Source organism: Arachis stenosperma, chromosome 6 (genome assembly GCF_014773155.1).
Source record: "Arachis stenosperma cultivar V10309 chromosome 6, arast.V10309.gnm1.PFL2, whole genome shotgun sequence".
Taxonomy (NCBI): domain Eukaryota; kingdom Viridiplantae; phylum Streptophyta; class Magnoliopsida; order Fabales; family Fabaceae; genus Arachis; species Arachis stenosperma.
This window is the reverse complement of record NC_080382.1, coordinates 130,011,617-130,033,258: the sequence shown is the minus strand read 5'-3', so window position 1 is coordinate 130,033,258 and position 21,642 is coordinate 130,011,617. Positions and strand designations below refer to the sequence as shown.

Below are 21,642 nucleotides of genomic sequence, written 5' to 3'. Positions count from 1 at the left end.
TAATCTGTTAATTAAGTAGAGAAATCACATACATTACTAATTATCTTGCTATATACATATTCTAACATTTTAAGTATATATATTTTAATATGGCTATATTACGATGGTTTACAGTTATACAAATATCGTTAAAATTAAAATTTCACTTTTTTATATTTTAATAATACTTATTTTAAGAAACACTTTTTAAAAAAAAATCATAATCACCATAATCCTACTAAAATGTCTCATATATACATTCATTTATTAATAAAACGAAAATATTACATAAAAAATAAGTAAAGATAATAAAATTATGAAAGAATAATAAAAGAAAAAATAAAAAAATTTTATTGATTGTTGATTGATTGAAAATTGTAAACTATGAAGATAAAATTAAGTATACATAGAGTATTAGCCTATGAAAAATAAAAGCAAATAAAGATAAGATAAAGATAAAGATAAGATAAGATAAAGACTAAAATTATAATTGAATTTGTGTATTCTGTTGGGTTGAATTTGTGGGTCATGAGACGTCTTTATTGTTGTTATGGGTTAAGGTGCAAGAGTGGTTTAATACGCCCCCGCAAGCTGGAGGATGAAAGATGTCAAGAACACTAAACTTATTCATATTAAAATGGAAGGGTTGAGAAGACAAAGACTTGGTGAAGATGTCAGCTAGTTGCCCAGAAGAGGGAATCGAGAGAAGTTTCATCACTCCAACTTGAGCTTTTTGTCGAACCAAGTGACAATCAACCTCTAAATGTTTGGTCCGTTCATGAAAAACTGGGTTAGCAGCAATATGAAAAGCACTCTGATTATCACAATATAAAACTAGTGGGCCAATAGGAGAGATGCGAAAAAATTGTAACACATTTAGTATCCATTGAAGTTCACAAGTTTTGTTGGCAAGTGCACGATATTCTGCTTCCTTGGATGAGCAGGCAACGGTATTTTGTTTCTTGGTCTTCCAAGAGACTAAAGAACTGCCTAAGAAGAAACAATAACCTGTTAAAGATCACCGAGTATCAGGACATCCGGCCTAATCAGAGTCACTGAAGCCGAGAAGCATTGAAAAAAAAAAGTCCTTTGCTGGGACTAGTTTTCAGATATCGTAACACATGCTTGGCAGCTTGAAGATGAGATTCAGTAGGAGATGCCATGAATTAACTTAATTGTTGAGTGGCATTCATGATGTCCGGTCGAGTAGCGGTGAGAAAGATAAGATGACCAACCAAACGGCGATATACAAAAGGGTCAGATAGCAGGAGACTTTTGTCTTGATATAGTCTTGTGGTACTATTCATTGAAACAGAGGTAGGTTTTGCACCTAATAAACCAGAATCCTCCAAAAGATCAAGACAATATTTTCTCTGAGATAAGTAAATTTTCTTCACTGATTGAGCAACCTCAATACCCAAAAAATATTTTAATGGGCCCAAGTCTTTAATTCGGAAGTGTTGGTGCAAAATAAACTTAATGACAGCAAGTTCAGAAATGGAATTGCCAGTAAAAATAATGTCATCAACATAGACTAAAAGGATAAAAATTTGATCACCAATGAATTTAACAAATAGACTATAATCAAATGAGGTCTGCTGATATCCATGAGATAGTAAAAGATGAGAAAGTTTGTCATACCACATACGACTAGATTGTTGTAAACCATACAGTGACTTTAGTAGCTTATAGCATTGATTCAGTGGAGCAAATGTAAATTTAGGTGGCAGAGTCATATAAACATCCTCAAAAAGATCCTCATGTAAAAAAGTATTATTAACATCCAACTGATATATGGGCCAATTCTTCATAGAGGCTAATGCCAAAACTAATCTGATGGTGGCAGGCTTGACAATAGGGGAGAAAGTTTTCAAGAAATCAACACCTTCAGTTTGAGTGAACCCTTTAGCCACAAGGCATGCTTTATATCGATCAACTGAACTATCAGGCTTGCGTTTGATGCGATAGACCCATTTACAGCCAACCAGCTTAACCCCTGCAGGGAAATTAACAAGACGCCAAGTTTTGTTCAGCTCAAAAGCACCCAACTCATCTTTCATAGCACTGCGCCAATTAGAGTGTTGATTGGCGTCCTTAAAAGACTTTGGCTCAATGTCAGAATGTAGAGATAAAAGAAATTTTTTATGTGAAGATGAAAGAGAAGAAAAAGACATGACTGAAGATAAAGGATACTTGCACTTTGAGGGAGATTGATTTGTAGAGATGAGAGAGGAATTACACAAGTAATCAGAGAGATATGCTGGAGGTCGTGAGGCCGGTCAGAATGACGAGAATGAGGTTGCTCAGGTGGTGAAGAAGGTGACGGGAGATGAGAAGGTGATGGCGGACTTGTGTCTAGTGCGAAAGGAGAGAAGGGTGTGTGCCTTGAGAAAGTTTCGGTGGTCATGGGTTCAACTTAGTTAGGAAATGACAGTGAGGAAGAAGGAGAGGTTGTTGGAGAAAATAAAGAATTAGATGGAGTTGGGTCAATGGGTATGGGTGAGGGTTCAACTGAAAGACTAACTAAATCTTGTTTTTGAGAAGGGGTGTTTGGTAATGTTGGGTTGGATGTATGGAATTGGATATTTTTTGTGACTAAGAGCAAGATCATTTCATAAAAAATCACGTTTTTAGAAATTTCAATTCTTTTATCTTTTAAAACATAAACAATATATCCTTTAAAATCATGTGAAAAGCCAATAAACACAGCCTTTTTGGCTCTTGGATCAAATTTTGACCTGTTTGCCATTAGGGTAGAAATAAAATATAAGCATCCAAAAATTTTAAGGTCATGATAATTTGGTGGATGATTGAATAAAATTCCAAATGGTGTTTTAAAATTAATTGCAGATGATGGAACTCTGTTAAGTAAATAAACAGCATGTTTAACAGCATAAGACCAAAAAGATGGTGGTAAATTAGATTGAAACATAAGAGCACAAGCTATATTCAAAATATGTTGATACTTGCGTTTTACCCTTCCATTTTGTTGAGGAGTTTCAACACAACTACATTGATGAATAATGTCCTTTGAAGCATAAAAATTATGTAAAATAAATTCTGGTCCATTATCGGAACGAATAGTTTTGACTTTAGAGTTGAATTGTGTTTCAACTAAAGTAATAAATTTTTTTACATGATTTTGCACTTCTCCTTTTGATTTTAATAAAATAACCCATGTAAAGCGGCTAAAATCATCAACAATAGTAAAAAAATATTTATGATTATGAATAGAATTTTGTCGAAACAGACCCCAAATATCAAAATGTAATAAATCAAAACTTGCATTGACTTTGTTAAAACTTTGAGAAAATGAAAGTTTCTTTTGCTTAGAAAGATGACAAATGCCACAAGCCTCATCATGATGCATAAAGATAAAAGGAAATTGCTTATATAAATGATTAAGTCTTTGTCCAAAAAAGTGTCCTAAACCAAAATGCCATATATTTAAAGGTGAAATGGGTGGGGATTGGATGAAATTTATGGAATGTGTAGTGGATCGATTTTTACTGAAATTGGGTTCAAAGACATATAATCCATCTCTCATTCTACCCAAATCAACCGTCGCCAAATTGTTGCTCTGTAGAGTACAAGAAGAAGATGAAAAAGTGAGTTCACATATGAGCGCTGAAGTAATTTTTGAGATAGAGATAATATTAAAGTTGAAATGAGGTAGATAAAGAATATCATGAAGAACCAATGATGGTGAAAATTGAACAATGTCTTATAAGAAACAGTAATTTGAGAACTATTTGGTAGATGAATAATAATAGAAGAAATTTGTGTGTAAGAGTAGTTGCACTTGACAAAAGCTCAAGTTGGTTTGAAGGACAAGCTTCTTTATTGGAAGGAAGTGCCATGAAAAAAAAGTGTTGGGTGTAAAAAAAAAAAAAAGGCTCCGGATGAAATTGCTGGTGTGCTCTTTTTCCTTGATCTAGGACAGAGTAGGGAGGTTGATTATTCATAGTAAGAGGAGAGGTTGGAGAGGTTGATTTATCCATGTATGTCAGTTTATCCATGAGAGCTCTGATACCATAATAAAACAAAAAGAGTATACAAAGAGTATGTAAAGATAATAAAATTGTGAAAGAATAATGAAAGAAAAGAACAGATGAAGAAATTTTATTGATTGTTGATTGATTAAAAATTATAAACTATGAAGGTAAAACTAAGTATATATAGAGCATTGGCCTATGAAAGATAAAAGCAAATAAAGATAAGATAAGATAAAGACTAAAATTATAATTTAATTTGTGTATTCTGTTGAGCTGAATTTGTGAGTCGTGAGACGTTTTTATTGTTGTCATGGACTAAAATGGAAGAGTGATTTAATATTTATCAATAATGTAATTTATATTCCTAATTATTTATAGACCTCAATATCGATTTCCATATGCAAACTCCAAAATGATATGTAGATAATTATTTTTAAAAAATAAAAATAGATTAAATGAAAGTTAATCATAAACGAATTGGAACTGATGGAAAAGAAAAAAAAAGGAGCAATCTCTTATTAAACTTACCTATATTAAATTTAATTTATTGACAAAATAATAATTATGACATTGTTTTACTCATTTGTTTAATTAAATCATGATCATTAATTTTTTTTTTATATTTTAACAGGTGTATATAAATTCATCAAATTAACCATAAAAAACAAGAAAAAAAAACAAATAACCTACCAATTAATCTGAGGATACTTTTATTTCCGAAATTTGTTATTGAAATTATTTGCAAATTTTGCTATGGATTAATTTGCGAACTTTCCTACAAAAATTATCTGCAATTTTTGTTGCCAATTTTGTGACGTGTGGGATTTGGTGCAAAAACTACCTACGAGTTTTGTTGTGTGAATGTGAAATTTGATGCAAGATTTTGTTGCACCTTTTATTACTTGCGAAATTTGTTGCAAAGATTACTTTCAATTTTATTGTGCATTAATTACCTGCAAAATCTATTGCAAAAATTATGTGTGATTTCTTCGTTGCTAATTTTATTATTTACAGAATTTGCTGTAAATTAATTATCTATGATATTTTGTTGTGAATTTTGTTACTTACGAAATTTGCTGCAAAAATTACTTGCGAAAATATTATTTGTGGAATTTGTTGTCACCTGTATTGGAGTTTGCTGCAAATTTGTTACATGCAAAAAAAAAAAAAATCACACATAAATTTGCTACAAAATTCGACAAATATTATTTTTTTTCACGAAATTATTTACAAAGTTTACAGTTTTTCATGACTGACTTTCCAAGTTACTTGTGAATCTTAAAATTCATGACAACAGCTATCCAAGAACTTTAAAAGTAACAAAAAATAAAATTACTTACGAATTGTGACTAAAATTTGCGGTAAAATATGTAATTAATATGCTATTTAAATTTATAGTAGTAATAAAAAAGAAAAGGAAAGTGAAAAGCAATTAAAGCATTAGTAAAGCTAAGAGAAAAAAGCAATCAAACCTACAATGACTGAACATTAATTTTCCAATTTTCCATGGAAAAATTCGTCCACCTTCTAGATTTTGGAAATTACAAACAATTTTCTCAGCCTGGAATTAACCACTACACATTTTCCTGTCCACTACACATTTGCATATAACTTTATTCAAATTCTTTACTTTTCTATATTGTCTTTCTATGGTGGTGCCATCGCCATAAGCAGAACAAGACAAAGACTTAGGAGAATTTCCCGGCATATTAAGGGTTTTATACCTTCTGAATAATAATAGTCCATAATATTTGTTGGAAATTCAAGAGTTGATAAAAAAAGCTATTGAATTCAAAATTATTCAAAGGTTCACTAGTGCTATCTTTCTTCATAACAATTTCCTCGAAAAATTGTGCGCCGTGTATGCTTTGGAATTCAATTTATTCAACTTAATCTACAACTAGTTAGATAGAATAAATATTCAACAAGACTAGACCAAGACTCTAAATAATCTGGATTTGGTGTAGTTGTATGTTATAAAATTACGTATGGATTATTAGTCTTCACGAAAAACTAACAACTAATCACATGGCTAGGAGGATTATTCTTTTTATCTTCCTATAGTTCACATTTGCTTTGGATCGAATTGCTAACTTCAATAAAATTAAAATTGTTGCCGGGCCCCATCAGTTTTCATACCGTATCTATCTCTTCGTAAATTATTATATCCTTTATGAAAAGAAAACTGGGTAAGTTCTATTTTTTTCTGAAAAAAAAAAATTTGGGTAATAAGCTGGATGTTAGCTTCTTAACAATAATGTAGAACGAGAGATGCTGAAAAAAAAAAAAAGACGTGTAGATGGTAATTTCGAATTTTGGCTTTTATATTCATATACATTATTATGGAAGACATGTATATCCCGTATAATATCCTAAACTAAATTTGTTCTAATAATTTCCAACGTATTAAAAAAAAGCAAGATTGTCATATAAGAAAAATAAAATAAATGATTTGTTATTTGAAAGATAGTATTTTAGTTAACAATAAAAAATGATGAAGATAACAACATATATGTATAGGACAGACCTATAAATTTTAATATGAAAGGCCGAATTTTAGATCAATTTTTTAATTGTTTATTATATTTTTTTTATAAAAACAGTTTAAACATAACATATCATTATTGAGTTAGTTTTTTAAAAAGTTTATCTATATATATATATATATATATATATATATATTAAAAAATTATAAATTTTTTTTATAATTTTATTTTTAGCATAAGAGTTGTATAAAAGAAATATAACAATATTAATTATAAAATTATAAAATATCAATAATTTATAATATGTTTAGCTAAAAAATTATAATTTGACAATATTCTTATAAAATATTTCTATAAAAAAAATTTAATAATGTAAATTAAAAAAATAAATATTTTTTATAAAAAAATCTAAAATACACAATGTGATTACTAAAATATAATTACGTAAGTTATTATTAATATTTTATATAATAATATAAATGTTAAACATTTTGATATTAAAAATAAATAAATTTAAAAAAAATAAATATAAAGATGATTATATAAAAACTAATTTAAAAAACATAAAAATTTAAAAATATAATATTAAATTAGTTAAATAAAAAATATTAATAAATAAAATAATTAAAATATAAATTTATTATATAATAAAAAATAATATATATAAAATTAATAAATTACACAATATTTTTTATTTTTTTAAACACATATATTATATATAAATATAATTTCTTAAAATTTTAGAATAGATACCAAGACCACTATTCATCCCTTTTAGATGCGTCCGTATATATGTAACTTGAACAGTCCTAGAAATTACTCTATTGGTTGCATGACTCACGATGTTAACCAAATCTTCTTATACTTATCTATTTAAATGCAATAACAACGACACTCGACAGTGAGTTTTTCTTCTTTTTTCTTTTTTTTTTCTTCTGACAGTAATGTAGAAGTTAGCGCAAATTACTTTTGTTGCCTTGGATCGGACTCTTGAGTTAATGAAAAGAGTAGAATTATTATTAGCTAAAATAATTAATGTATCTAATTTTTTAAAAATAAATTTATGGATTTTACTATCCTATATCCTAAGAAAATAGATTATCCATACCATAAAAAAATATTTTAATGTTATTTGCAATAAACAACATTAAAATTATGCATATTATAAAAAGAAAAAAGATTTGCATTATGTATTTTTTATATGATTGTTAACCAAGTAATTTTTTCTACACGCGCATCTTCCACCCCTCACTTGTTTGTCATACACGCGCTACATATAACGTGCTGCAACCTAAAGCTTTGTTTAACGTAAACCTTCTACTGTAACGTAAACCTCCTCCTCCTTCTTTTTCTCTGCTCGTGTTCTTCCTTATTGATCTGCATTGCCTTCGTTGTTCTCTTCTGGTCGCGTTCATCTTCTCGTTTTCTTATTTTGATATGGTTACGTTGTATTTATCTTCTTCTTATTCTTCTTCGTTTTCTTCTTCGATGTGCAGTTCTCAATCGAAACAATAAATAACTCAACTTCAAATCAGTTGAATGGAGAGCGATTTGGATTACTCTTCTGAAACGAATCAAATTGACAATGTTTGGATTATTCAATTTTGAATCGAATTGAATGGATTACAATTGCTAATTTGAATTGAATTAAATGGACGGAGGTGTACTAAATTGAATTGAATTGATAATATGTAAATTGCAGGTAGAGTTATTTGAATTTGATTTTATATAATGGATTATGTTTCGTTTACTCAGTACTATACAATTGTTTCACCATGAGTACTATATTCGGTTCATTCTGCAGAAAGTTGTTTGAATTTGATTTTATATAATGGATTATGTTTCGTTCACTTAGTATTATACAATTGTTTCACTATGAGTATTGTGTTCGGTTCACCATGAGTATTGTGTTTGGTTCACCATGATTACTGTGTTCGGTTTATTCTGTAGAAAGCTGTTTGAATTTGATTTTATATAATGGATTATGCTTCGTTCACTCAGTACTATACAATTGTTTCACCATGAGTATTGTATTCAGTTCACTATGAGTACTGTGTTCGGTTTATTCTGCACTATTCAAAATTCTTCTTCCTCACCTTCTACTGCTTCTTCACCAGAGAGAAGGAGGAAAAGACAAAAAATATAGCAGCAACAACAATAAAAGAATGACGATAAAGAGAAAATACGTGAAGAAGAAGGAACGCGAAAAAGGAGGAGAAGGAGGAACACGAAGAAGAAGGCAAAGAGGAAGACGCTCCGTGCGTAAACGAGCGTAAGAAGAAGAAGCGCGGGAGAAGAAGAAGAAGCGTGGGAAAGAAGAGAAGAAGAAGATAAGAAACGTTGGGTAAGAGTAATTTCGTGTGTGTTAAGCGCGTGTATTTCACATTTCATTTAATAATACTGGATTTCTTTTGTGTTAGGTCAACTTAATTATATGGTTACATAGATATATAATATACTAACATCCCTGCTATAAAAAAAATATTTTAATATTATTTACAATAAATAACATTAAAATATTTTTTATGGTATATATAACTTATGTCCTTGACTCCTTGGACACATGATAACAAAATCCAATAATTATTTATGACGGAACTTAATTAATTTAAAAAATGAATTATTAATTCCAGAACAGAATGCCATACCTCCTTTTCCTAGTTCCAATGGCATTTAATTTTGTGTTGATGATAAACCATTTATTGAACCACTTCAGAATTTAGGCATGTTGAGTTGTTGACTATGGCAAGTTCTTGCTTCTGGGATTAAAACAGACAAGGCCATTTGCACTTAATGCCTATTCCAATAGTCAATAGTCGACCTTCTTTGAACAAATTTTTATTTCAGGAAAAAAGATTTTATTAATAATATTTTTAAGTCATTCGTTAAGGTTATTATTAGTAAAAAATGTTAAACTTTTTAATAAATATACTAAAAACTTTAACTATTTAAATTTTTCATATGATTACTACTAACATGGGTCATTAAACCTAAAATATATTTTAGCATTATATATATAGACTGACTAGACTAATTAAGTATTGTTAATAATAATTAAAATACGAAAAACATATATTAAATGAATATAACTTCAGAAGCATTTTTATTATTAAAAAGGGTTGGTGACAGAAAAAATGATTCTAAATTAACTTAATCTGAATTTTTTAAAAATAATATTAATAAAATATAATTTTTATATTTTTATTTAATTATATATATTGTTATCTAAAGAGTTACTCCTTTACACAATATGATTGCCCCATGACAAATAATACGCAGGGATTTTTTTTTTAAGTTTATCTCCTTGAAAAATAATAAAATATAGAATCATTTTTATGTGAAAATGGGCCGATGCAATGTAAAAACTCACATTTTAATATTACAACACATGAACATGAATTGTATTTGAAGGAATAAGGGCACCATGCTTCATTTTTGTTTTAGAAGTCTGTCTTAATGTATTTCTTAACCTTTCAAATAGCTTTGGTTGTTGTAAAAACTTAACCAATAACAATGAGTAATCTCTTCCTCCAAATTTAAATGATAAAGACTAGACTAGACTAGAATAAAAATTGATTGCCATAAACTTAGAAAAATGGTAGTCAAGTTGAATAGTGATGAATGTGTTCAAAGAGGCATAGAGTGATAATAGTTAGTAGCGGCAGCATCACAGCAACTTCCGTAGACGTAAATTCTAAATAGTTTTGAATGAAGACTAAGCTAAACTTCAGTGCATCTTCTTAGTTCTTACTTACTAACCCAAATGGGTCCCACAGCCCCAAATAACGTGGTCTTTAACAAACACGTCCCCACTAATATCATATTCCACTCCCCCTCCCCCTATTTATAAAGCTTGAATCTCCCTCCAATTGCAAAGAGAACATAACAGAACAGAACAAAACAGAACAGAACACACTTCTCCTCTTCTTCTTCATTCTGTTATCCAATTAGCTAAAAAATATAATGGATACTCTTCCAAAATGCGAAGCAAACTTCACCGCACTGACCCCTCTAACTTTCTTGACGAGGGCAGCTGCATGCTATGCCAACAAACCCTCCATCATCCATGAAGGAACCCGTTTCACATGGTCACAAACCTACCACCGCTGCCGCCGCCTCGCTTCCTCCCTGCGTGCCCTCAATATCGCTAACAAGGACGTCGTAAGTCTCACAACTTGCATTGTGTTACTTGATTATAATGATTGCTCATTAATTATTTAATAGGAAGTTAGAAGTAGTACTCCCTTAGTACTTCCTTGCTTTAGTTAGCCATATATATAATTGCTATTAGGATTGTAATGAGTGTGATTCTTCGTTAATGCAAGTTTATCACTTACTTTCATCTCAGTTTCTCTGGTTATGTGTTTTTCTCCACTCACACACCAAATTTTCACATGGTGCGGTGAGCGTGGAGAAAAACACATAACCAGAGAAACTGAGATGAAAGTAAGTGATAAACTTGCATTAACGAAGAATCACACTCATTACAATCCTAATAGCAATTATATATATGGCTAACTAAAGCAAGGGAGTACTAAGGGAGTACTACTTCTAACTTCCTATTAAATAATTAATGAGCAATCATTATAATCAAGTAACACATTGCTTGCTTCTAGATACATTCAATTTTCAATGTAATTCACATACTAATTGAACATACAGGTCTCAGTGCTGGCACCTAACATCCCAGCAATGTACGAGATGCATTTCGCAGTTCCCATGGCGGGAGCAGTGCTCAACACCATCAACACTCGTCTTGACGCCAAGAACATAGCCGCCATTCTCAAGCACTCGGAAGCCAAAGTCTTCTTCGTGGACTACGAGCTTGTCCCCAAGGCGCGGGACGCCCTGAGATTGCTCGTAGGACAAACCGAACCAACACAATACGCATGTCTTCCTCTAGTCATCGTCATAGACGACATAAATTCCCCCACGGGGATCCGCCTGGGCGAGCTGGAATACGAGCAAATGGTTCGGCAAGGCGATCCAAACTTTGTGGTGGATGAAATCCACGACGAATGGTCTCCAATCTCGCTGAATTACACATCGGGAACAACCTCAGAGCCCAAAGGAGTTGTGTACAGCCACAGGGGTGCGTATCTGAGCACCCTGAGTTTGATTCTGGGTTGGGAAATGGGTAGTGAGCCAATTTACCTCTGGACTCTGCCTATGTTCCATTGCAATGGGTGGACCTTCACATGGGGAGTGGCAGCACGTGGGGGAACCAATGTTTGTCTTAGAAACACTGTGGCATCTGACATATACACAAACATTGTTCTCCACAACGTCACACACATGTGTTGCGCTCCAATTGTCTTTAACATCCTCCTCGAGGCCAAGCCCAGCGAGCGCCTCCACTTCAAGTCCAAGGTGGAGATATTAACCGGCGGCGCGCCCCCGCCGGCTTCCCTTCTTGAAAAAGTGGAGTCCCTTGGGTTCCATGTGACACATGCCTACGGCCTGACGGAGGCGACAGGGCCCGCTTTAGTGTGCGAGTGGCAGAAAAGATGGAACCAGCTTCCAGTACAACAGCAGGCGGAGCTAAAGGCAAGACAGGGCGTCAGCGTGGTCACAATGGCTGACGTGGACGTCAAGAATCTAGAAACAATGGAGAGCGTGCCGCGTGACGGAAAAAGAATGGGGGAGATTATGCTTAGGGGAAGTGGCATAATGATGGGATACTTTAAGGACGCTAAAGCAACCTCAAAAGCTTTCGAGAATGGTTGGTTCAGAACCGGAGATGTGGGTGTAATTCACCCTGATGGCTACTTGGAAATCAAGGATAGGTCAAAGGATGTGATTATCTCGGGAGGCGAGAATATAAGCAGTGTGGAAGTTGAGAAGGTTCTGTACGGACACCCGAGGGTGCTGGAGGCTGCGGTGGTGGCAATGCCGCACCCAAGGTGGGGTGAGAGTCCTTGTGCCTTTGTTTCACTCAAGAAGAATCTTTCTGGGAAAAAAGATCATGTCACTCAGGCTGAGGTAATTGCTTACTGTAGGAAGAATTTGCCGCATTTTATGGTTCCTAAGGTGGTTAAGTTCTTGGACGAGTTGCCCAAGACGGCCACCGGCAAGTTTCAGAAGGTTCAGTTGAGGGCCATGGCCAAACAGTTTGTGGTGCCGCCGGAGAATGAGCAGCAGCAGAACAAGCCCAAGAAGTCAACGAGTCAGGTCAATAACAACAACAATAATAATAATAATAACATTGAGCAGGTTTTAGCTGTTTCTCGTCTTTGAATTTGGAAAATTTTAAGAGTTACTGTATGTATATACTATGGGAAACATTTCAAGTGCATCAGGAGTACCGGTGCACCAGGTGTTTTAACCGTTGATTTCAATTAATATATATTATATATATTTTTTATAATTCAGATCAACGGTTAAAATAACTGGAGCACCGGTACTCCCGGTACACTTGAAATGCTTCCTATACTATATACCGAGAAATATTGGGCCATTTTGCATGTATTATAATGTTTTTTAAGAATTTCAGATGTTTTGTTTTTCTCAAGTTTCTCTCCAACTACCTGCATCCTGCTGTTGTGTAGCTGAATGACAAATTAGAAATAACTTCTTTGCCATCTTCGTTTTCTTCCAACTCTCTTAGCTTCTATCCTTTTCTCTTGATTGTAATTGCCGTAGATGTGATTTTATTTGACCACTGGAGATTCTTTTTTTTTAGATTTACACCCAACATTACTCTTTAGGAAGAAGAAACACATTTTTTTATTTTTAATATTGGATTAACAATGGTGTTTTTCTAAAATGTGATCTAATGTGGTATTTTTCTAAAATGTGAGATGATTTAATGTACGGAGTACAAATCGGATCGTCCGATTTTTAAGAGGTACAGAAATCGGACCGTCCGATTTTTAGGTACACAAATCAGACCGTCCGATTTCTGTACTCGGACTGTCCGATTTCTGTACTCCAACTTTTTAAAATTTTTTCAACACAAATCGGACTCACCGATTTGTGTACTCCCATAGTATTGAAAAACATAAAAATTCACCATGTTAAAGTATAACACTCATTTTACTACCATATCAAAATTTTTTAGCCGAAGAAACACTGCTGGTGAGTAAGGTTGCCTTTGGCTCTGATATCAAAACAAGGCACGACAATAAGAATATGACAAAAAACTAAAGATACAAAAACACTATTTTTGTGATTTATTTGGCAACTTGTTACATATAAGATAAAATAAATTATAAAATGTTAATTTATTCTATTTTTTTCACACAAAATTTAAGAGAAAAAATATAATGATAAAGAATATAACAATAAAAAATTAATAAAAATAATAAAAAAATAAAAATATGTTATATTTTTTATTAGTTTTATTATATTTTTTTTGTAAAAAATATAAAATACTAATTTAATATTTTAAAATATAATATCTATATTCATATCTTATTTGTTAAATATATTTTATATTTTTATATTTCTATCTCAAACTTAGAAACAAATTCAATTTAAGGTTCAAAACAAGAAAATGACCGTTTAACATTATATAAGCTAAGGCACATTGCTCTTGGGGAGTATATGTATCACTATTTTTATTTTGTAAAGTATGCTTCTTATCTCGTATAATTTTATGAGCACTAAGTTTGTATTTGTTTTTTGAGATTAAATCTGAGATTGAGAAATTGAGATTGAGTATTGTATTTAGTAATTATTTTTGTGTAAATAATTGATGTTAAGATATAGCTCGTTTTTCTAGTATTTGAGTTCATTTTTTTTTGGACAAAAAGGATAATATGTCAGTTTACTCTAAGAACGACAGTAGTGGGCTACTCTAAGGATAGTAGTAATAGACATCTGCAAAAATATTCTAACGCTCAAATAAAAAAATAATGTGAGTTTTTTTAGAAAAAATATGGAATGAATCGTGATTTAATGAGTCACTCGTATATATTGAGTTGTTTTTTAATTTGAGACGGTTATTCGTATCTTTTGCTTGTTATTTGGAGTCTTTTTGCAACCGATGTATCTTAGTGGTTCGGTTGGAGACATTTTCGAAAAGATTGTTGGATTTGGTGGTTTCCGATTCTAAGTTTGTTAATTTGTGTTTAGGCCGATTTATTAGTAACGGATGAGTAATTAAAAATTAGAACTAAAATTTTAATTTTAAGACACAAAATTTTAAACTCTTCAATACCTTTAAAAAGTTATAACACAGAGACTAAAATTCTTAGAAATGAAAATTAAAACTTTTATAATAATTTTATTTAAAAATATTTTTATTTAATTTTTTAAATTTTAAATTTATCCATCAACTTTTATATTTATCTTAAATTAAATATGATATTAAAATATAATTTAATTTAATATAATTTATATTAAATATAATATAAAAAATTAATTCAATTTCAATCTCTTAATTTTTATCTCTCAATTTCAATCTTTCTTCCAAAAGCAGACTAAATAAACAATTCATGCCACGGGGGACCTTATACAGTCATACCTATATGCTGATCTCCTTTCATTTTCAGAAACAAAATTATATATTTTTAGTTTTGCATCAAGTCATAGTTAAACTTTTTTGACCTGTGTTTGTTGGTGAGATTTTTTTTCATGAGTGTACGAATTAGTTTCTTTTATAAGTCCATGAGGATTTATGTGGACCTCGTTTCTTATTATGATATTATAATATTTATTACTTTAAATGTACAGTATAACATAATTTTTTTCTCTTTAGTAAAAATTCTTTTAATTACCAATCAATCATAATTTAAATAACATAATTTTTTCATATTCATTTAAAAAATTACAGATTTAAATCTCTCTATTTTTGATAAAAAAAAATCCTTTTAATTTCTGAATATTCAATAATGCTAAGAGTTGTACTTACATCATCAACTTTCCTATCACTTGTTGAAAACACAATTGATAAAGACTAAAGAGGTCTCAACTAGTAAATTAAATAAGAAATCACTATCGAAGGTGAAACACATCTTAATTCTTTTTTTTTCCAAAGATAATAGGTTATATTTCATTAATTATTAAAAAATGAAATACAAAGATGTCCAAAAACAGAACGGCATAATAAAAGGTGGGGATTTCTCAAAAACACTACACTGAAGGTATTCATCCAACGGTGCGTGGTCGAAAAACAAAAAAAAATCTTAAAGAAGAAATAATGATAAATCAAATTGAATGCACTTAAGAACTTGTCTTATGGAGATGACGACCTAAACTGGGATTTCACATCTTAATTCAAAAGTACAAAACAACCCATTTATATAAGTTGTAATGTATATATATAATTTTCATTTCAATTCCGGTAAAAAATCAAGAGGGGTTCAACAAATTTCTGTTAATTTTTTAATAGGTTGAACCTCGAAACTCATCTTAATAAAAATAAGTTAATATACATGAATGTTTCTTCTGCTAAATATCAGAATGTTTATTTTTTATACTAAATAGATGTTTTTTATATATTTTTCAATTTTTTTTGTATTACAAATGTGAATATCTCTATTTTTTAAGAATTTCATAATTTTTTTTTAAATTTTATAGATATCTAATTATTTTTGGCAAAATATAACTGGATATTTCTTTTGTTAAGTATTAGGATGTTTTTTTCATATTAAATGAATATTTTTTTATAATTTTGTAATTGTTCGAGAACAATTTGTGCTCCACCACTCTGTAAACAATTCCTGAAGTTGAACCAAGTGTAAGGCAGAGACCGATTTTAAAGGCATTCATAAAACAATCAACAGGATCTAGAGATAGCAAGCTTCTGACATTTATTGGAGATTATTACCTTGATATTCACTAGACAGTTTTAGAATTCTTACACCAAAGTTTGTAGGTGCGAAGGAGATCAAAGATCTACGACCTATTAGTATGGTGGGATGTGTTTACAAGGTTATCTCGAAGGTGCTAGTTAGGAGGATGAGGGCAGTGATGCCGGGCTTAATAAAGGAGACTCAGAGTGCATTTGTTAAGGAAAGGAAAATACATGATGGGGTACTTATTGCGTGTGAAACAGTAAACTGGATGAAATTGAAGAAAAAAGAGGCAGCAATAATAAAGCTAGATTTTCAGAAAGCATACGATAGAGTCAAATGGAGTTTTGTGGACACTGTATTACAAAAAGATGGGTTTTGGGCATAAATGAAGAGTGTGAGTTATGGAGTGTGTGACAACTGCATCTATATCACTGCTGATAAATGAGTCGTCATCTAAGCCATTTAAGATGGAAAGAGGTTTGAGGCAAGGTGACCCGCTTTCTCTCTTCTTATTTGTTCTGGTTGTTGATGTGCTACATCGAATGATTGGAGAGGCAATCAGGAATGGACGTATCTTACTGCTGTTGGTTGGAAGAGATAGTATAGAACTGTCACACTTACATTTTGCTGATGATACTATCCTATTCTGTCCACCTGTAGAGGAGATTATCAAGAACTACAAGCGACTTTTGCGATGTTTTGAGTTGATGTCAGGGTTCAGGATTAATTTTGACAAGTCTAGTTTGATTCCAATTAATTGTGAAGAGCAGTGGGTACAACGTATGTGCAACTTGCTGGGTTGTACCTTGGGATCTCTTTAGGAGCAAATCCGAGGTTGGTGAATACCTGGAAGCCTATACTAGACAAAGTGGAGGAAAAACTCAGCCTCTGAAAGCTAAGGTGCCGAACAAAGCTGTGAAGGTAATACTCATTAAATTAGTCTTAAATAGTCTGTCAGTATATTATTTGAGCTTGTTCAAAATGCCTAAGGCTGTTGTGGAGAAACTGATCTCATTGCAAAGGAGATTCCTGTGGAGCAAGGAGGATGGTAAAAATGGTATAGCATTAGTAAGATGGGAACTGGTGCAGGATCCTAAGAAATTAGGAGGGTTGGGAGTGGGAAATGCTATGATCCGTAACACAGCACTATTGTTCAAGTGGTGGTGGCAGTTCGCAAAAGAAGAGTGCCCTTTGTGGAAGAAGGTTGTCTGCTCGTGTAATAGTCTGAATCCAAATGAGTTCCTGTCAGCTCAAGTGCTACCTACTAGAGGAGGCCCATGGAAGGATATTTGTCAGGTACAAATCTCGGATCAATGTATAAGGGATAAGATGGTTACAGGCTTGAGTATGGAGATTGGTTATGGGTAACGGACACGGTTTTAGGAGGACGTCTAGTTACTTTGTGGATCTCTGAAGGATAAGTTTCTAAGGCTTTTCTCTGTTTCAAACCAATGTGGATCTGTTATTGGGGATTGCGAATTTCGGGATGGGCTAGAGTGGATTTGGAACTTCCAATGGAGGCGAGAGCTTTTCCACTTGGAGTTGGAACTACATGAGGCGTTAAGACCTGTGAAACTAGTACATAACCGAGAGGCCAGGATAGAGTGGTATGAAAATATGATAGGCAATGTGTTTTTTCAACTAACTCATTTATGCAGGTGCTACAGGAAGAAATGCTTCCAGAGGAGGTGACCAGTTACAGCTTCACGAAGACAATTTGGAAAGGATTGGTTCCACCAAGAGTTGAGCGGTTCGTTTGGTTTGTTGTGATCGGCAGGGTGAATACAAAGGAGAGGCTAAGCCGGTTTGGGATTGTCAGCACGGATAATAGTGTTTGTGTTTTATGTAATAACGAAACGGAATCTGTACATCACCTGTTTCTAGGCTGTGCTTTTGCTTAGCAGGTATGGAGTGCTTGGATAGCAGGGCTTCGCCATCAATGGTCTTATCCGGGATCCATGAAAGAGCATTTTCTAAGTTGGACAGAAGAACCGAGGAGTCCGGAGGATCGAAAGCAGCGGCTAAGCTACTTTTGTGCCATCGTGTGGAATATTTGGTTGGAAAGGAACATGAGAATCTTCCAGAATAAAAGCAAAGGTGTTGATGAGGTCATCCACATGACCATGACTAGCGTTAATGAGTGGACAGGTGTTAATCCCCTTTGTTGTTGATGGCAATACCAAAGATGACGTGGGGACTTATCTTTGTTTGTAGTGTTTTTATGTAGTTAAGTAGGGTGTAGTGTTTATCTAGTACTGTTTACTCTACAATATTGTGTTGAGATTTTACTTTCAAAAACAAAAGAATTCTTACAATCAAAATCCAACATAGCGTTGGATATATTATATTGAATTTCATGATCTCAAATCTTCATTCACTTGAAACTATGGTAGATTATTTCGGCTGCTTGAAACCTTCACTCGCCATGGAGGAGTCAGTGCCTTTATTATGAAGTCTTTCATATTTCAACCTATCTGCAATGATGTATCTTCTAGCTAATTTCAAGCAAACAATTTGTGCAAATATCAGAATTATGAAAAGGATCCAACTGAATTGTAAATTGGCTAATGCTTTTGCGCGAAAATCAGTCTCTTTAGTGCCACAAGTAACTGCTCCTAGCATATGATTTTCATTGGCCATTGGCAAATTCATTACACATCCTTTAGAAACAAGTCCAAAAACCCACAGATTAAACCCCATGATTATAAACCGCTAGTGGCTCGCAGGGGAGTAGAACCGCGCTGGAGCAGTGGAGAAAACTGGAACTCCGATTTTTCGCAGTGAGGATGAGATGACTTGGATTGAGCGTCTGGAGCAGTTCTTGCTCAGAGCAGTGCCAGAAGAGGAGTGGGTCGCGGTGGCGATGTTTGCCATGGAAGGCCGCGCGTTCACATAGTTCCGACGATGGGAATTGACCGCGTCGACGCTGCAGTGGCAGTCTCTTCACGTGGCGTTATTGCGTCACTTCCAGTCTGAGAAATTACAGAGTCTTGAGTGAGGACAGAGGCGGAGAGGGCCTGACGGTAAGAGAGAGAGGTCTATGTGTGTGGTTGTTGGAGGTGGATAAGTTAATGTAAGAAAAAAAAAATTTTTTTTTATAGATTTTAATTAGATTTATTTGATCAATTTTAAATTTTTAAATTTTAAATTAAAAAATTAAAATTAATTATTAATATAATTATAATTAATTAAATTATTCCATTCTTGATTAATTAAAAGTTAGTTCATATACTTTTCCTTCTCATTTAATGGCCTTTCCACTTACTATACATTCGATATCTCAACAAAGACAATAATATAGTTATATTTGTGCATAGTCTAAAGTGGTGATCATATTCTATATTTCTATATATGGTTTGATTGCATTTGTTAAGCTTTAGTTTCATTGTATATATATTATACTTTGAATGTTATATAAATCCTACTTTGAGTCATTTTGTAAGATTTTGAATTTACAACAACATATATTTAAGATTCTCTTATGTAATTTAAGTCACCCTTGTGGATATCGAGTGATTTGAGAAAATTGCACACTGCTTCTTAATTAAACTATAGAATATGTATACCTTATTCCTTGACCTAGAAAATATGCAAATTAACCTCTAATATTTTAATATTGTACTTTTCATAATAATTATCTTTTTCACTTTTGAAATTATCCAAATAATGGAATGAAACGTTATTCTATTTCATCGGCAAAACTTACTAACAAGACAACAATAGAATAGAGAATAACACTTTGTCATTTCACTTTGTTTCTTTGTACTCCATTACTTGTCAGCAATTCAAACTTGGCAGTAGGAACCTAACAGAGTTAGGATATGCACCAAATATAGTGTCATTTTACGGCATTCGCAGGCAAATTGTTTCAATTATTCTTTAAACCCAGACATGAAAGAAAATATTAAACACTATCTTAATGAGATGTGACTGAACATTAATTTTGAGATAAACATATATGGAAAGTGATATATACATGACATTAATGTGTGTAAAGTTTTATCTACAATTCAATGTATATAATATTGTTCTGCATATAATATTGCTCTTAAGTTCATCAAATAATAAAGGTTAGGTGATATTGATTAAATTAAACCAACCAAAATTGTCTAATGCCATGGAAATCAAACTTGTTTTTTAAGTAAAGAGACATGCTTCATGCCACAGTGCCAGAAAGCCGGTTCATTTAAAGACAAAGCTATTTGCTTTTAAAATCGTATTACGAACATGGGGTTCATATAAATCATATGTGGTTCAAACTTCAAATTAAAGTTAGACAGAAGTGGAAATGATTAATCATGCCTCTTTTTCTTTCATATAATTGTACGGTATAAGTTATTAGGCCATACTTTTTTGTTTTTTGTTTTTTTTTTTTTTAACTTCAACTTCATTAACTAAAAAACGAACTAATACAAACTTAATTATAGGCTTTATAGCTACATTCAAGTATATGTAACTTTAAAAAATATTTAACATAGATTATTAATATAGGTCACATTAAACCTATTTTCTTAATTAATAAAAAATTATACAATTTTAGAAAACATTAAATCACAAGGTTACAAACACATAGATTAGGCCATACCTTCAAAGATGTTAGCTAATGCAAATTATTCATCACTGGCTGCCCTTGTATGCTGGGCCCAAATCTTTTCTGATTAGATCATAAGAGATGCTGTACAATAATGATCAAAATAAAAACCGATCAATTCGGCTATATCATAGAAGATATATATTTGGAGGTGGACTCAACTTGAGTTGATTGAGCGGTCAACTCACTCGTCTGGTTATGCAAGTATCGAGAATTCGAATCTCATCTTATATATGCAGTAACAAATTAGTATATCAAATAGTGACAGGACAAGAAAATTGAAGCCAGGTGAAGAAAGTGTGATAGAAAAGAAAGAGCTGGGTAAAGTTAATAAAAGATGATTTTGGAGTAATTCTTGTTTGTCTATATATATACTATTAAGTATTAACCCTCCTTTCCATTATCTTAGAAATGGGAATCTTCCAAGGTCCAAACACACCCAAAAAATGAACAAAATATCTTCCTGGCTTCATCCCCACATTCCAGAAGCACCATTATCTAACATGACAATGGTTTAGGAACATGTGCCGTGATTCTGGTTGGTGGAATAATGTCCTTGTAAAGATATGATGATGTCTTCAAGGTTGAAGCCAAATAAGAGGAGGACCAGCCTTTGAGCACTCTTATATATGTATGTATGTATGATCTTTTACCCAGGTCCTTGTGATAATTACAGTTGATAAAGCTGGAAAAATGAGAATAAAAAACACTTTTGAGCAAACTTGTTAAAGGGACTCTTGTGAATGTAATTCTCAAGATTCATACCATAACCACTTAGCATATCTATCTATCTATGTATTTATCTATTATAATATATTAAAAAAATCTAAAATAATATTATAGTAAATGAA

The 21,642-nt window shown here is 32.2% G+C and overlaps 3 protein-coding genes across 3 annotated transcripts; 2 read left to right on the top strand and 1 right to left on the bottom strand.

Annotated features, from left to right (window-relative positions):
• Window positions 1-10,323: 10,323 nt before the first annotated feature.
• LOC130936350 (trans-cinnamate:CoA ligase, peroxisomal-like) lies at window positions 10,324-13,058 on the top strand. The gene is made up of 2 exons (XM_057866412.1): window positions 10,324-10,621; window positions 11,123-13,058. Exons 1-2 carry the CDS (start codon window positions 10,424-10,426, stop codon window positions 12,695-12,697), a joined length of 1,773 nt encoding a protein of 590 aa, XP_057722395.1. The 5' UTR covers window positions 10,324-10,423; the 3' UTR covers window positions 12,698-13,058.
• A 3,543-nt stretch (window positions 13,059-16,601) lies between these two features.
• On the top strand, window positions 16,602-18,289 carry LOC130934618 (uncharacterized). Its single transcript, XM_057864173.1, has 6 exons — window positions 16,602-16,915; window positions 17,022-17,121; window positions 17,191-17,496; window positions 17,617-17,778; window positions 17,859-18,045; window positions 18,105-18,289. Exons 1-6 carry the CDS (start codon window positions 16,602-16,604, stop codon window positions 18,287-18,289), a joined length of 1,254 nt encoding a protein of 417 aa, XP_057720156.1.
• A 305-nt stretch (window positions 18,290-18,594) lies between these two features.
• Window positions 18,595-18,900, bottom strand: LOC130934617 (uncharacterized). Its single transcript, XM_057864172.1, has one exon. It carries the CDS (start codon window positions 18,898-18,900, stop codon window positions 18,595-18,597), a length of 306 nt encoding a protein of 101 aa, XP_057720155.1.
• Window positions 18,901-21,642: the final 2,742 nt, after the last annotated feature.

What these genes read in the sequence shown, in the direction of transcription:
- LOC130936350 (XM_057866412.1), top strand. Translation starts at nt 10,424, where the DNA reads ATGGATACTCTTCCAAAATGCGAAGCAAACTTCACCGCACTGACCCCT. An exon ending in ATATCGCTAACAAGGACGTC is followed by an intron (nt 10,622 to 11,122) that starts GTAAGTCTCACA and finishes TTGAACATACAG; the next exon opens with GTCTCAGTGCTGGCACCTAA.
- LOC130934618 (XM_057864173.1), top strand. Translation starts at nt 16,602, where the DNA reads ATGGAGTGTGTGACAACTGCATCTATATCACTGCTGATAAATGAGTCG. An exon ending in TGCCGAACAAAGCTGTGAAG is followed by an intron (nt 17,122 to 17,190) that starts GTAATACTCATT and finishes AAAATGCCTAAG; the next exon opens with GCTGTTGTGGAGAAACTGAT. An exon ending in TAATAGTGTTTGTGTTTTAT is followed by an intron (nt 18,046 to 18,104) that starts GTAATAACGAAA and finishes TTTGCTTAGCAG; the next exon opens with GTATGGAGTGCTTGGATAGC.
- LOC130934617 (XM_057864172.1), bottom strand. Translation starts at nt 18,900, where the DNA reads ATGGGGTTTAATCTGTGGGTTTTTGGACTTGTTTCTAAAGGATGTGTA.